The sequence below is a fragment of the Cryptomeria japonica genome, chromosome 1 (genome assembly GCF_030272615.1).
Source record: "Cryptomeria japonica chromosome 1, Sugi_1.0, whole genome shotgun sequence".
Classification (NCBI taxonomy): Eukaryota; Viridiplantae; Streptophyta; class Pinopsida; order Cupressales; family Cupressaceae; genus Cryptomeria; species Cryptomeria japonica.
Genome location: NC_081405.1, coordinates 189,434,012 through 189,451,152, shown reverse-complemented (window position 1 = coordinate 189,451,152; position 17,141 = coordinate 189,434,012). Strand labels below are relative to the sequence as shown.

Here is a 17,141-nt window from a genome sequence, read left to right as displayed (position 1 = left end):
AATTAAAATTGTTTTTCTCGATCTACGTGCCAGGGTCGTACGGCCTGGTTGGGAGAAAAAAAAATATCACCCAGATGCTCAGGGGTCAAAAAAGGTCGAATTTTATATGACCATAGGGGTTTTTGGGCCTTTTGAGCATGATGGTGAGGTCCATTTAGGCCCAAAGTGCTCAGAAAAAAAGCTCAAATCCTAGGTACATAAAAAATTTCTAAAACCCCAGATCTGCTTCCAAAGCCAAAAATTCTCAAAACAAGAACAAGTAGCTGCAGATCTGAAGCTCTGATACCATATAGGAGTTGAGAAAATACAACACCACAGGAGCCCAAATAATCTCTGCAAGCTGAAAAACCTGTTACAAGGAGAAGCAATGAAGCAAATCACAGAAGGAAAGAATACACAGGAAAAATATGCTCCAAAATATGATTGTCAATAATAATCCTTCTTCATATAATGAAAAGAAAGAACTCAACCTTTAATAGGTCAAGAAACCCTAAAAGGGAAAACTTAGGTTTGCACATAATAATTAATTAAAATAATTAATTATATGCACCTAAAGTTAGCTTAAGTGTAAAAGAGATAAAGGGAACTTAAATAATTAAACAAATAATGTTTAATTAATCAAGTAAATACCTGAATACTCTAACATCCATGGTCTCCCCAGGAGTATATTATATGATAAGTCCAAGTCCAAAACTTGGCATGCTGTGTTTTTCTATAAAGGTCCTACTCTGATGGGTAGTATCACAATTCCCTTGGAGGAACGTTCTTCTTCGTCATAGGCTTTTATGGTGATCTTTTTGCGGGGATCAACTACATCTTCTGAATATCCTAAGGCACGAACAAGACTCAATGAACAAATATTTAGGCCAGCTCCACCATCTATTAGAACACGATTAACTCGCATTTTGTGAATGAGGACTTCAATATGCAAAGGAGCGTTGTGGGGATGTTGCAAGGACATGTCATCTTCTTCGGTAAATGATAAACAGTGAGGAGTTGAGAGGTATCCCACCATGGTTTGGAATTGATCAATATCAAGATCTTTGGACACTGTGGTATCTACTAATGCTCATTCAAGAATCTTTTTTTTGTGCAGGTGACAGTTTTAAAAGTTCTAAGATGGATATTTGTGCGGGTGTTTTCTGTAATTGATCCACTAGGTTGCATTGTTTGGTAGTGGATGACGTGTTTGTTGTAGGACCCGAAAAAACCACTTTGGCTTTACTTTGTGTGATAACATGAGCAGGTTCGTGATGTTGTTTCTCTTTAACCACGATTACATTTACCACATTGTCATATGTATGAGCATAGTTTACCTTTGCTTTACCTTTACCGTTCTGCCCTATTGATGATTCACCCTTCTCATAATTAGGAAGTGGAGTTTTGAAAGTTGTGTGAGATTCATTTGTTGTATGTCCATCCATAGTTATTATTCCATTATCAATCAAATCTTGGATGACATGTTTTAATCGTTGACAAGCATCTGTTTGGTGTCCTTTGTTTCAATGGAAATCACAGTAATGGTTGTCATTCCACCAAGCAGGTTTTACCTTGGGTTCAAAGTTTCTTTCTTCTGGTAACGTAATCAATTTGTTTGCGATGAGTGTTTTTAATGCGGACCCAAGGGGTTCACCAATGTTTGTAAATTGTCTTCGAAAGAAGTTTTTGATAGTTGCTTTTTGGCGATTGTTGTTTTGTTGAGTTGTTGCTGAGTGATTGGATAAGTTGAAAACCGGTTGCTTTGGTTTTACATTGTTGTTATCCACTATCCTGTCATTGACGACATTACGATTTCTATTCCAAAATTTTGGTTTATCATTGTGATTATTGTTGTTAGTGTTGTTAGGAGGGTGAACTCCTTCTTTGAATATTTTCAACTCACCTTTCTTTATCATGGCTTCTTCCATTCTGATTCCATTATCAATCATTTTTGCAAAACTTTGATTTCCTTGCATTTTTAAGTAATAACTCATTTGATCATTTAAGTTGTCTATGAAAATGTCCATTTTTTCATACTCCGGCACTGTACGAGGATACCTCGAAGCTAACTGCCTCCATCATTGTAAGAATGTCATGAAGGGTTCTCCGCTTTTTTGTTTTGTGTTACATAGGTCTAGCATTGTTATTTTGTGTTGGATGTTATAAGCATATTGGGATACAAACTTATCCACCAACTCTGAAAATGATTTGATTCCTGGTGGAAGTTTTGAGAACCATTCCATGGCTAATCCAGTTAAGCTTTTTGGAAATAGTCTCATTAAGTATGTATCTTCATGTGCAAACTCCATGCTCATTGTGCAAAATTCTCTTATGCGATCTTGAGGGTCAGTGCTTCCGTCATATTTTTCGTACCTTGGAGTCTCGAACCCTATAGGAAAAGGTATCATGTTGAGGTTTCTGTCAAACGGATAAGGACACATTTCTTGAAGCGAGTATCATCTAACATTTCCTCTTTGCATATCTTGGATTTGTGTTTGCAATGTTTTTAGTTGTTGTGTGAGAGTCATGATAGGATTATCAACATGATTTGTTCTTGTATGACCATGATTTTGCATTCTAGGAATATATTGATCTCTTCTTGTATCATCTCTATCCCTTCTTGTATCTTCATTGGAGTGAGTGTTATTTAGAATTTCTACTTCCTCCCTTGTGGGAATGTAAGTTTCCTCATTGTTTCTGGTGTTGCTAGGAATTGACGTGTTATTAATTTTGAGACCAAAGATGTCCTCATATTGTTCGTCATTAGGAGGACCACTTTTCTTTTGTTTCAATTTGTTTACATCAAAATCTTGGGGGAGTGTAGCACCAGATTTGGCTAACATTAGGAAATATTTTTCTTTTTCTCCCTCCAATAATTTCTTCATAAATTTGTCGAATTGAGAATCTTTCTTGATGTCTCTGATATTTTGTTCTGTTATTTCCTCTTCAACTTATATTTCATCTTCAACTTGTATTTCATCTTCGTGTTCCATGGTTCTATAGTCTTTAGTTATCTCAAACATTTCTATTTCTGTTTCCGCAATTTTCCGTCTCTGAGCCCTGGTTAGAACGGGCATACACGTGTTTTGAATGTTTTTCGAGGTTTAAATCTTGAGTAATGTGTCATTATAAGTGATCAATTGTTGAGGTGAAAGTTGTAGATGTATAGACACAAAATGATCTTTTCAAGTATTTTCTTGTTTACAAGTTTTTCGATCTTAGTTTTTGGAGTGCAATTTTTGTGATTTTTGATATGACCAAGTTCAAATAGGAACGATATATCCTATGATAAAGAAAGGGGTTATTCTGATCAAGCATTGTAGTTTCGTGATTAAAGGATGATAGATCTTGATGAGAAACTATATTTGAACAATCAGTTTATCAAAGACAATGTGTTGTTGCACTCTAAGGTGTTTGATCTTTAACTTGTTTGAGGTGAATACTTGAGACTTTTTGTGTGTCTTGTTCTTGAATCTATTTTTGACAAAAGATAACTTGATTAAATGACCCAACAAGATTACCTACTCTCTATGTTTGACTGTTTGAGAAATGGGTTGTTTTTGTTTTCTTATTTTGATGTATTTTACTAGAAATGCTAACAAAATGACAAGGAACTCTACTATTTAGACCAGAAACATTGTTGTTTAGACTAGGAACTCTGTTGTTTGGACCAGAAACTCTGACAGACTTACGAAAAATGCTACTATACTGACCAAAAACGCTGACATACAGACCAGAAACGCTGACTGACAAACCAGGAACTCTATTCTGCTATACAGTGACTCTAAAGTTCAAATAATGATATGTAGGCTTAGCAAATTGAGTGTTTGAACTTAGGAGATTACAATTTTGACCCAACTCTGTAATATGCTCAACCTTTGAGAGTTAATGTTGAAATATGAGAAATTTGACATTAACACCAAGAGAGCTGACCTTTGGATTGAAAATGCGATTGTTTGGACTGAAAGAGCTAATGTTTGAACTGTAAACACTAATGTTTGGACTGAAAGAGCTAATGTTTGGGATGTAGATGCGACTGTTTGGGATGTAGATGTGACTATTTGGACTATAGGTGCGACTGTTTGGACTGTAGGTGCGACTGTTTGGATTGAAAGAGCTAATTTGCTGCAAAACTTGTGAATTTGACAGTTTGAAGTTTGAGTTTTCAATGTTTGTTGTATTTTAATGGATGATATCTTGACTTGACTTACAAACACAGAAATCAGATTATATTTTTGTTTCAAAGGTTTTTAATTGTTAAAAACACATCAATCAGTCTATCCTAAGGAGATTGGCTAAGAATGAAAACCTTTGCTTGCTGACTTAGGTACACACCCAATAACTAATCAGAATACGATCATTGAGTCTCACGCAATGGATTCTCAACACCATATTATCCGACTCCAAACGCTAATGGGGGCACGATATGGCAAGTGTCTTGGGAGAGTTACTATCTCTCTTGCACAAAGATTATCACCCTTTCGAAGGTGAATCGGGTAGCTTCTATTTTTATGGTTCTTAGTCAGGAATTCCGTTTGAAATTACCCCTTAAAGTCACGCAAGCATGATTGAGGCCTATAGCCCAACAAGGTACCGAAACAAGTTGTAGTCACGTAAACATGATTGAGACCGCGAGGCCCTACAAAATGCTCGATATGAGAGATCTCAAAGAGAAAACTCAAATAATCCCATTCTCTGAGACTTTAATCATCAGGGAGCTATTTATATAGTGAGTTGGAATGCTCAGGTCTAGCTGTACTCACTTGGGTCGTTCTCACAGGGTGATTACTTTTTCCCACTGTGATAGGCCCTCTAAAGATATGCAATTGAAAGCAAAGGATGAGTCTAGCTTTCTGATCACCTAAGAAAGGTGAGAGCATACTTGCCTATCATCAAGACACGTAAGACATGTTTGTTCATTTCCATTGTAATTAGTCTATGTGCCTAATTTAACAAATATAAGTGCAAAATCCTGCGGTTGCAAACAAAGTTAGTTGTTTATATTGCATTCTTTGGTGGCGAAATAGTTTATGACTCCGATCTTTCACAGCGAAATAAGTACCAAGAATGCCATCATATGTGCCAAGAACACTGCTCTGCACACCAGAAACCCTGCTTTGCACACCAGAAATGTTGTTCTGCACACCAAAAACGTTGTTCTGCAAACAAAAAATGTTGTTAAACAGACTGAAAACGCTAATAAATGTGCCAAAAATGCCACCATACATACCAAAAATGCTAAAGTACAGAAAAACTTAAAAAAAGAGTTGAGGAATCTCCCATAAATGTCATTTGAGGTTCTGGAACGCCACAAAAGATGCCAAAAATGCGATTCAGGAGCCCAAGAGAGTTAATCTGCACTCCGAAAGAGCTAATCAACCTGTCATTAAAATTTCCTGCAATCAAACTTGTTAAAGATCAAAGGGGCTAGGCCCCACGGTGGGCGCCAATTAATGTGATGCTAAAAATGTGGTTAGTACAAGAGGCATGCACATATAATGAGACAATAAGATTTAATTGAAAATAAATCATAAATACAAACCATAAGCCTTCCTTGAAATGTCCCATTTTCCTCTATTCTTGAGGACCTTGAAAGTGTTGGATTGATGGGCTCTCAATGGAGCAATGACCTCCAAAGTGACAACTCAAGAGTTGAGTAGCTATTTGATCATGATTAACTATGGAGATGATATGAAATGCATGATTCAAGAAACTAGATTAACATGCTATGATTAATCCAAAAGCTAATTACTAGATAATTGAAATGCAAATTGCCTATAGTAACAATGCCTAAATTGATATGAGATGGGATCCTTATTGCTCCAAAATGAGGGGTATTTATAGGATTTCCAAGGCCAAAGCTGAGGTGGCAGAAATCGACGGTCCAGATTTGATCTGAAGATATCAAGGGCCAAGATTGAGGAAGTTGGAGAAGAGGTTAGAGGAAGGGACACTTGTCATCTCTGTGGTGACAAGTGTCAAGGAGCCTTTCTCATGAGAGGGAAAGTGTCCAAGGGAGGAGACATATGGCAAAAGTGCCATGTGTCTCAAGGAGAGAATATCCACACCATGAGAGGTTAAGATAAGGAGGTTAGAATATGCAAGATAGGATAGGTTTAGTTAGACCCAAGATTAGATTGAATGGGTTAAGTTAGGGGATGGTTAGGTTGGGTGGTTAAAGTTAGGAGCCATGTGCTCATTTGAATTTAGAAATTCAAATAATTGGAAAATGACAATTAATCTCAACAAACTTGAGTTTTTTAACCTTAATTAGGGATTAGAAGAATTGATTAGTATGGGGAGACATTAATTAATTTAGAATTAATTAATCAAAGGGGGATGTGAGATGAACTATATAAATAAATCATTTAGATTTATTTACTAGTAGATGAATAGAGAAATTAATTAAATTGCTTGTGAATTCAATTAATTAGGAAGGGGAATTAATCAAATATCTGCGTATTTAATTAACTATCTTCAGACCATTTTCAGGTGTATACAACAGGTATCAAAATGTCTATAGAATGGAACATTACACAACTTCAAGTCTTTGGAGACTCTTAGCTCGTCATCAATCAAATTAATGATGACTATCAAACAAAGGAATAAAAGTTGATGCCTTATAAAAATATGGTTGATGATATCAAGAAATACTTTGTAGAAATAACTTTCTAGCAGCAGATGCCATGGCTACACTTGCTTCTCTCCTTCAGACACAGGAAAATCAATAGCGTTATGAATTCCTGGTGGAAGAGTTGTTTTACCCTGCTCATAATTGTCCTAATTCCCAAACTATCTGTCACCTTGTGGGGCATGATTCCTCACGTTACGGCCAAACTTACACTTACCTGAAAGATAACACCTTACCTCCCGACTTATCAAAAAATTAAAAGAGAAACTTTACTCGCCAATCCTCCCATTTTACTCGTGTCGCAGATACCCTGTTTAAACGAGGTCTAGATGGTACTCTTTTAAGATGTCTCAAACAAGAAGAATCTGAGAAGGCCTTACATGAAGTCCATAACGGCATTTGTGGCACTCATTCAAGTGGTCTTACCCTTTCAAAAAAACTCATATGCTTGGGCTATTATTGGCCGACTATGGAATGAGATTCTTTTCAAATAGCTAGAACATGCAAACAATGTCAGATCCATGGGAATTTGATTCATGCACCAGCACAAGAACTTCATGCTTTAGCAACATCTTGGCCTTTCTATCAATGGGGTCTTGATCTAGTAGGAAAGATAAATCCTTCTTCATCTAATGGTCACAAATTCATCCTTGTAGCTACATAATATTTCACAAAATGGATTGAGGCAGTACCTCTCACAAACATCACAGGAAAACAAATTGTTGCATTTATCTTGAACTATATCATATGTCGCTATGGAATACCAATGACCATTATCACTGATAATGGGCGACCATTCAAGAATTAGGATGTACAAGAGATATGTGAGAAATTCAAGATCCAACACAAATTATCCACACCCTACTATCCACAGGGAAATGGGCAAGCAGAAGCATCAAACAAAACTATTTTGAAAATCCTCAAAAAGACAGTGAACGATGCTGGCAAAGATTGGCCTATTCAATTAAACCCTGCTCTATGGGCCTACCGTACCAGTATCTGCATGCCAATGGGTGCCACACCTTTCTCTCTTGTTCATGGATCAGAAGCAATAATGTCAATAGAAGTAGAGATACCTTCTCTACGAGTATCATTAAAAGGTCTCATCCCAGATGAAGAACAGTGAGTATCTAGATTACAAGAGTTAGAATTGATACATGAATGAAGACAAAATGCCTTTGATCATTTAAAGGTATATCAGCAAAGAATGTGTCGAAGTTATAATCACAGGGTCAAACCATGAATCTTTCAAGTAGGGGAACTAGTACTAAAAGAAAATCCACGCAACCAAGAAGATCAAGAAAAGAAAGGAAAGTTTGAAACAAACTAGTTAGGTCCGTTTGTGGTCATAGAAGTATTTGGATCAAGAGCATATCAGTTATCAACACAGGACAGAGATCAGCTCGAAGAACCCATCAATAGCATGCATCTAAAGAAGTTTTATGTTTGAAAAACCAAAAAAATCAAAAACAGTGAAAAAGCAAAAAAAAGTGAAAAATTGAAAAACAATGAAAATATATATATATATATATATATAAAATCAAATATGAGAAAAAGTGCAATAAAAATAGATGGTGAAAACTTGGCAAACAGGTGCTATCTGTCTGCTAGCTCTTCCATCTATTAGTTCATGCATCTTTCCACTTGCATTTATTTTCCATCAGCGTTGTTCATTATCCATCAGGAAGCCTTTGTACATACGCAAGCATCCCAGCTAATATCTCGCCATGGTTTGGATCATTGAGTATATCATAACGACTTTGTTTCTAGGCTTGGGGCAAAATCGTACACTTAGCTAGGGGCAAATTTCTTGATCATTTTGAGTTTAATCAAACAGGTAGAACAAACAGTTAGACAACCCTTATCAAGCAAAAGCTAAGACACATCCAATATTGAACATGAGATCAAATTATCAACCATCAAACTATCACAAAGTCAGTCTAAACACATGGATGATATCTTTTAAATAATGATTTTAACATGATTGTTCAACTTTTTTTTATCTTGATTTTCGCTATCATGATTTCTGAGTAACTCTAGGATGTCTTTGAATAGAGGAACAATGAAGAAATATGATATTTTTCTTGTCTGTTGTCTGAAAATTAATCATTAATATGTGCAAGTTTGTCTCGAGACATGATAATCAGAGTATCATCGAAGACATGTCCGATTTGTGTATTGAAATGGTTAATACAGCCTGTTTTGCACAAGCAACACTAGGCTCATCTTGGTTCAATTATACCTCGATGCTTGTGCTAACTTGCCATATCAAAATCCAAGAAAGTCATACTCAGGTCATCATGGTTTAATTATACCATTGATGTTTGCACTCACTTCCCACATTTTAAAAATCTCAATGATGACAAAACGCAATAATCCAGTGACTAGTCCGATCGTAGATTTGCATTTTAGCTTGCATTTCATTCTTGCATGGGATCCCGCATGCTCCTTTTATCCAAGGTTAAATCTATCATAGGAATCATCAAGGTATCATCACAAGTGTATACGCAATCAAACTAATGACTCATATCTCTCCAGATATTTTTGACCCAAGGAAAATCTTATGCTACCCTCTCAACAGAACCAACATCAACATATCTGAATCTTCCTGCAACTTGATATCAACAAACTGTTAGTTCATTATCTAATCAATCTTATCAATTCTGTCAATCTAACCTAATCGATTCTATCATGTCTTATACAGGATGTATCTTTCCTTAAACCAGACGTTCCGATCATGTCTTATACAGGATATATCATTCTTGAAACTAGACGCTTCAATCATCTTTGTCTTATATGGCAGGTATCATTCCTGAAACCAGACTGAATCTCGATCTTATCAATCTAACCAATCAAGCTCTATCAATAATCAAGAACCACATCACCATGATTGTAGAACTTGTACTTTCATCAACCACGGTTGTAGAAATCAAATCATAATCTAATCAGGATATCGATTTCGCAAAGATCCAAAAAACTCCACAGATCAATTATCTCAATTGATCTTCCAAGGGGGCATCAACGTATTGCAATTTATCAATCAAGAGTTGGGGCATCCTATCGAACCAGTATCATCATAAAAATGAGATTAATCTTTGAATCAACGCGTCATCACACCTCGCTTCAAAGAGGGGCAAAATGTATACACCTAAAAATGGTCTGAAGATAATTAATTAAATAAGCAATTATTTAATTAATCCCCCTTCCTAATTTAATTGAATTCACTAAGAAATTTGATTAAATTCCTCCTTTCATCTACTTATTAATAAATCTAAGGATTTATTTAATAGGTTCATTTTCGTAGTCCCCTTTGATTAATTAATTCAAATTAATTAATTCTCCCCCAATCTTCAATTAATTCTTCTAATCCCCTAATTAATTAAACAAATCAATTTATGAGTTGTTGAGAATTAATTAGTCTTTTCCTATTATTTGGATTTTTAAATTCAAATTACCCACATGCCTTCTAACTTCTAACCACCTAGCCTAGCCCCTTCTAAACCTAACCCCTTTCATCTAACCCTGGGTTCAATTAATCCTACCTTAGCTTGCACATCCTAACCTCCTTATCCTAACCTCCTATGGTGTGGATACTCTTCCCTTGAGACACATGGCATTCTTGGGCCATATGTCCCCTCTCTTGGAAGCTTCTTGACACTTGTCACAATAGAGATGGCAAATGTTCCCATTCATTCAACCTCTTTTCCAACCTCCTTCAGTTTCACCATTGATATCTTCAGATTCAATCTTGACCCTTGATTCCTGCCACCTCACCCCTGGCCTTGGAAATCCTATAAATAGACCCCATTTTGGAGCAATAATCATCCCATCTCATTTGCATTTCAGGTATTGTTACTATAGGCATATTGATCTTAGCATATCATTTGAGCATTGTTATTATAGGCAATTGCATCTTAGATCTAGCTTATTTTCTAGCATAATTGTTGAATCATGTAGCTTAATCATTCTCTTTTCTAACTTAAATGCATCATTATCATCCTAAATCCTCCATCTAGATGTAGCCAAGTCACTGGAATTTTCTTATACAGATCTGAGAGAAAATTTGCACTCGCATTTATTAAGAGGTGATAGATCGATTAGCCATGGTTTTATCTTTATTTGTTTTAAATTTGATAATAATGCTTGTAATGATCTATTGAGTGTTTTGGGTTGCAGCTGCAGGTATACACTTCACAGGCATGACAGATACCAAATGAAGAATTTAAATAAACACACAAAATTTCTCAATAGAAAGTAAGACTTTTCAATCATTCATTGGAATTACAAACACCTCCTTGATCATGTGACCAATGATTTGTTAGACAGTTCAAGTAACCGAAAGACAACTAAGAGGGGGGGGTGAATCAGTTGTCACAGATTACAGGAACATTAGCAATTGGACTTTAATATCAGAACTTAAAACATTAATACCAGAATAGCAGTTAAACCAATTAAACATAAAAAATAATCATAGAATAAAACTCATCCACATAACACCAAGATTTGTACGTGGAAAACCCAGTAAAGGGAAAAACCACAGTGGGAAGCCTACCCACATGCAGTAAGTATGTGAATTACAATTGAGGGGCTTGCACTTGCAGGAAGGCCAACAACCTAGAGTGCACTGCTCATCACAAAAGGAGCCTCATTGACTACATATAAATCCATACTACAATCCACAGAAGTGTTGAACTACAAAAGATAGCATCTCCTATGCCTGAGTATAGTTTTAGTTAAGCTCAATATCGGAGGACTAAATCCTCTTACATAAACCCAATTCAATCTCCAATGATCGACCAACTCCTCTATCTAAATGATATTACATTATTCGTACATTATATTCCTTGACCATGACATCTTACATATAACCATGATGATCTACAATGAGATCTTACATCTATTTATACAAAACCCTCGACCATAAACAATTAGGTCAGCCACTAGATAATAAACTAATTACATAATTACAAACCATGTCGGCCTTAGGCAAAACAAATAATATATAACACATAAGACATCCTGGAAATACATTGATAGGTCCAATCCACACGTTACATTAAAGTCGGTCCATAACCTAGATCAACTGGGACCCAATATAGGTTCACACGCTTCAGCAATGATCTCCAGTCGCCAAGTCTCAAACATGATCACCAATAGCATCCTGAAACTCCACCAGAAGCTACACCAACACCACTTATGCAATTCATCAAAGATCTCCATCAAAAGCTCTATCGGTGAAACCCTCACCGAGACCAAAAATCGATCTTCTAAGCAAGAAGGATAGCATCCAATCTCTAGACCAAAACCAACTAATCAAATATGAGTATAAGTATCATGAACAAGCCAATTCCATCACCAGATTATTCTGGAGCCTACTGGATCATGTCGGATCCAAGTTAACCAGAAACCACTCAACTTAACAGGATCAGAAGGGTGTCGGTAAATCATCTAAATAGCTAGTGTTGAAATCAATGACAAAACATCAATGCAACATATAATTAATTCCTCCAGATAGCTAACAATCTCCCCCTTTGGCATTGATGGCAACACTAGATGTGAAAAACATGTAAGTACCAAGAAATGCCAACCAAGTCTCCCCTATGGAAGACAACCAACAAACTCCCACATGTACCTCTGAATACCACTCCCTTTTTCTTTTTCTATTTCTTTTTCACATCAATATTACTCCCCCTTTGACATCAATACCAGAAATCTATCAGAAATGTCAAAGCAAAAACATAAGCCTTTGAATCTCAAAGCTGACTACTCCCCCTGAGCAGTAGCATCCCACATCAGTTCCAGAATGAATAGTATCTCTGATAGTTCATGCTAGACTGATGCCAAACCGCATCAATCAAGTCTCTACCAGGGGGAAGAAACTCCCAATCTGTCTCTACAAAGGTTTAGTGAAAATATCTGCAACTTTCTCTTTAGTGTTCACATAAACCAGTCTAACTTCATTTGCTTCCACCTTCTCCTTCAAAAAGTTATACTTGATAGATATGTGTTTTGTTTTAGAATGAAATATCGGATTCTTTGATATATCAATAGCGGTTGAGTTATCACAGTGAATAACTATCAGTGCATCACAATCCACTTTTATATCCTTCATCCATAAAACTTGTGTACAGTTAGTAGCAACAGCAACATACTTAGCTTCAGTAGTAGATAAAGAAGTACATGATTGTTTCTTATTGATCCATGAAACCAACTTCTTTCCAAGGAAAAAAGCTCCACCGAAAGTACTTTTCGGTCATCAACATCCCCATCCCAATCAACATCTGTATATGCACATAAAGTAAAGTTATCATCCTTAGGGTACCACAAGCCATATTATGATGTACCTTGCAAGTATCTAAAAATCTTTTTCACCACTATCTCATGATTTTCTCTAGGATCACTCTGAAATCTTAAAACAATACAAACAACATTCATAACGTCAGGCCTAGTCTGAGTCAAATAAAGCAGACCTCCAATCATAGATTTGTATCTTGTAGGATTTATCGATACAGAAACATCTTTTCTTGTCAATTTCCCACTTGTAACCATAGGAGTACTTACCGGTTTAGAATCTCCCATACCAAATTTCTTTAACAATTCCTTAGCATATTTAATTTGACAAATGAAAATACCTTTGTCAGTCTGAGTAATCTGCAAACCTAAGAATAATTTCATCTCACCAATCATAGACATCTCAAATTCTTTCTCCATATTCTTAGAAAATTCTATGCATAACTTATCTTCACTTCCAAAAATAATGGCATCAACAAATACTTCAACAATCAGTATATCATCATCAATGATTTTATAATATAAATTACTGTCAGCACTGCCCTTACTAAAACCAAGCTTCAAAAGATATTTATCCAACCTTGCATACCAATCTAGCCTTATTCATTATAACTTGACCATCCTCATTCAATTTATTCCGAAGAAACCATTTAGTTTCAATAACATTTTTATTTTTAGGCTGGGGAACCAAAGTCCATGTGTTATTTTTCTCAATCTGATCTAATTCTTCTTCCATAGCTTTCCACCAATGTTCATCTTTACATGCCTCAATTAGTGATACCAGTTCAACTTGTGAAATTAAACATACCTCATTAGTTGTCAATCTTCTTCTTGTCATTACTACATTACTCTTCTCCCCAATGATTTGATCTTCAGAATGATTCAATCTCACATGCCTAGGGGTCTTCTTACTTTTTGTTCCTCTTCCCTATTCTTCAGTTACTATAGAATTCTCTGATGTTGTCGGAGTAACTGGTTCAACTCTCTGTTCCGGTAAAGGTGCTACCAGTTCAGATATAATCATTTCCACTGTTGATTCCTTCTCATAAACTCTGATTTGACTTTTGTTCAGCTCATCTACTTTGACATTAGTACTCTCCACAATTCTCTGCAATCTTTTGATATAACATCTATATGCTTTGCTTTGATTACAATAACCAATAAATATGCCTTCATCACATCTAGGATCAATTTTTCCAATTATGTCATCTCTCCTGATATAAGATTTACTACCAAAATTTTTGAAATACTTAATTGTAGGTGTATTGCCAAACCATAATTCATAAGGTGTGTTACTGGTTTCTCCTTTGATGTGTACTCTGTTGAATGTATAAACCGTTGTACTCACTGCTTATCTCCAGTAGATATGAGGTAGACTAGCTTCCATCATCATTGTTCTAGTAGCATCCAAGATAGTTTTGTTCTTTCTTTCCACAACTCCATTCTGTTGATGTGTCCGAGGAGCAGAAAATTGTCTTTTTATACCATGTTTGTCACAAAAGTTATTAAACTCACTAGATGTGAATTCTCCACCATGATCTGACCTCAAACATTTAATCTTTAATCCTATCTCAGTTTCCACTTTAGCCTTAAATATTTTAAACTTTTCAAATGCTTCAGATTTTTCTCTCAAAAAAGTAACTCACATCATTCTAGAATAATCATTAATGATTAGCATGAAATATCTATCACCTTGAAAACTTGTAACTCTAGCAATGCCACACAAATTAAGTATGAATAAGTTCATGAACATCATTTGATTTATCTTGTATACTTCTAAAAGATGTTCTAACCTGTTTACCCATTTGACATTCTTTACATACCGGATTATAGGGCTTCATAATCTTAGGTATATCCCTATCTGCCTTAGTTGAACTAATTTTCACAATGCAATCAAAATTTACACAAGACAGTCTTTTATGCCATAGCAAACTCCCATCAATCTATGTAATCAAACATGTCTTCTCACTGGAGTTGAAATGAAATATATTGCCTTTTGTTTGTGTACCGGTTGCAATCTCCAAGCCATATTTGTTAATGATTTTGCATTTTCCATCCTTGAACTGTGATTGAAATCCCTTGTCTACCAATTGTCCTACACTCAAACGATTATGCCTCAAACCTTCAACATAGTAAACTGTTGGTGTAAATAATTATTCATCATGGATATTATTACACTTACTTAAGTTTACTTAGGATAATGCATTTCATAGTAGTTTGGATATGAGACACTTGGGTGTTTGTGCCACATTGGGATAGTGTGTGTAGGAGAAATTCCACCTCTTATGGTGTTGATCTTGTTATTACACTATCATATCCACTTATTGTGGAGTGATAATTCCACCTTCGGTGGGTGATCCACCTCATGTGGAATATTATATTATTTCTCCTACCTACCCACACCTATTTCCTACCTACCCTTGTTTCTTATTGAGCCACATGTCATATTTGTGTGCTCATACATATCCCTAGCCTTGCCTATATAAGCAGGCTCATCTACTTTGTATGCAAGTTGTTGATCATTTTCTATTGATGAGAATACAGTTTATTCTTGTCCCATATTATGTTTCTATCTTGTACATTTCATTGACCTCTTGATCTTGGCAAAATCCAACATGGTATCAGAGCTATTGGAGTTTCATTGATTCGTCTTGAAGAGGCATTATTGTGACGTCAAGAGGCAGATCTGAGGAGCATCATCATTTGGAGGCGTCCTAGACCAGATCCGACCTCGCCATTGCGTCCGGAAGGCCATTTCCATGAATTTTGGTTATAAAGTTGGCCTATTTTGGTGAGAAAAAAATTTTCTACATTTTTGCCATATTCGTACGGATTTTCGAATTTTATATATATTTTTCAAAAAAAAAAAAAATTTCAGAAATTTGTTTTCAAAAAATTCAAAAAATCAAAAAAATTGAAAAAATTTGAAAGCAAAAAAAACGAAAAAGTTTTGAAAAATAAAAAAATAAAAAAAAAGCTGTTTTTTGGGGGGTCCGCAGACCCCCCCCCCCCGCGTGACCCATTCTGCAGGTGTGCAGAGCCGATGTCGTACCCCCGCGGTACCTGTTTGCAGAGCCCGCACCGTCCTGTCAGTACCTGTTTGTACTGCCACTCGTCCTCCGGCCGTCCGATTCTGCCGGCGCCTCGTCTGCGACGCCTGCACCACGCTCCCGGCTCCGCCCCGCTCCGGCTCCTCCCTCGGTCTCCGCTTCTGGCAACAACACCCACTGGTTCCTCTCCACCGCCTGCGCTGTTTCGTGCGCCGCCGCCACCTCCCGTCCTCCGTTGCCGGACAACATCCTCCGCCGGCGCTCCGCTCCACGCAGCACCCGTCCGTGCAGGTGCCAACACACCGCCACGTGGACCTTCCGTACGAACCGTCATCTTTTTTCGTACGCCGCATCAACCGTACGGACTGCCACATCAGCAGCCACATCAGCCTGCACAGTCAGCATTTCCGTACAGTACGGAACATACAGTCAGCACGCGCACGCAATCCGTCCGTACAGTACGGACGCCCAGTCAGCCAGAGAGGTGAAGTTTTGGCAACGGTCATACGGCCGTCAAATTTAACCCAGTGAATTGTTGACATCAGCGCCACATCAGCAGGGTTTGAAAATTTTTGGACCCCCTCTTATTTGCATTTTTGATTTTGCAGTTCAACTTCAAATGGCCATAACTTGCTCATTTTTGCTCCTTTTTGGATGCAATTTTTTTTGAAATGGGCTAGAATTTCGTGCTCTCCGCAGTGGTGAAAGAATTTTTTGATTTTGATGCATGGATTTTTCAGAAAATGCAGTTTTTGGTGACTATCCTTGAGTAATCCCAGTTTTTGCAACTTCAGAGGCTTCGTTTGGGGTCATCTGACCTCCTTTTTAAGTGTCGTTTTTTTTGAAAGTGCGTATTTTTTTGTCTACTTTCACATGATGCTATTAGATTGATGTCATTGTAAGTAGAAATTATACTTTCAGATTTAGGCCATTTTTGGCTCTCTTGGTATTGTATATTTGCTTGAATCTCAGTTAGATTCATTGCACTATTGATTGAAGTCTCTTGTATCTCATTTGAGAAGTTGTAAAATTTGCATCATAAGCCCACTTTGTCTTGTTTTGCAAGTGGCTCATTGTAATCGCACTAAGTATAAAGTGCCAAAATCATCACTTTTGGGGGGGTACTTTGATTGATTGAATTTGGGGGGTGTCTCTTGTGCTTTTGTGCTCTTGTGTTCTTTCCTTTTTGC

General features: G+C 36.6%; 1 protein-coding gene across 1 annotated transcript in view; it reads right to left on the bottom strand.

Moving 5' to 3' along the window:
- Positions 1-16,285, bottom strand: part of LOC131070152 (uncharacterized) — a 36,661-nt gene extending 20,376 nt beyond the window's left edge. The window contains exons 1-2 of the mRNA XM_058005695.2: positions 15,965-16,285; positions 5,084-5,138 (exon numbers count right to left, since the gene is read on the bottom strand). Coding sequence (XP_057861678.2) covers positions 5,084-5,138; positions 15,965-16,285 — 376 coding nt within the window. The remainder of the gene's footprint in view (positions 1-5,083; positions 5,139-15,964) is intronic.
- Between the last annotated feature and the right edge of the window lie 856 nt (positions 16,286-17,141).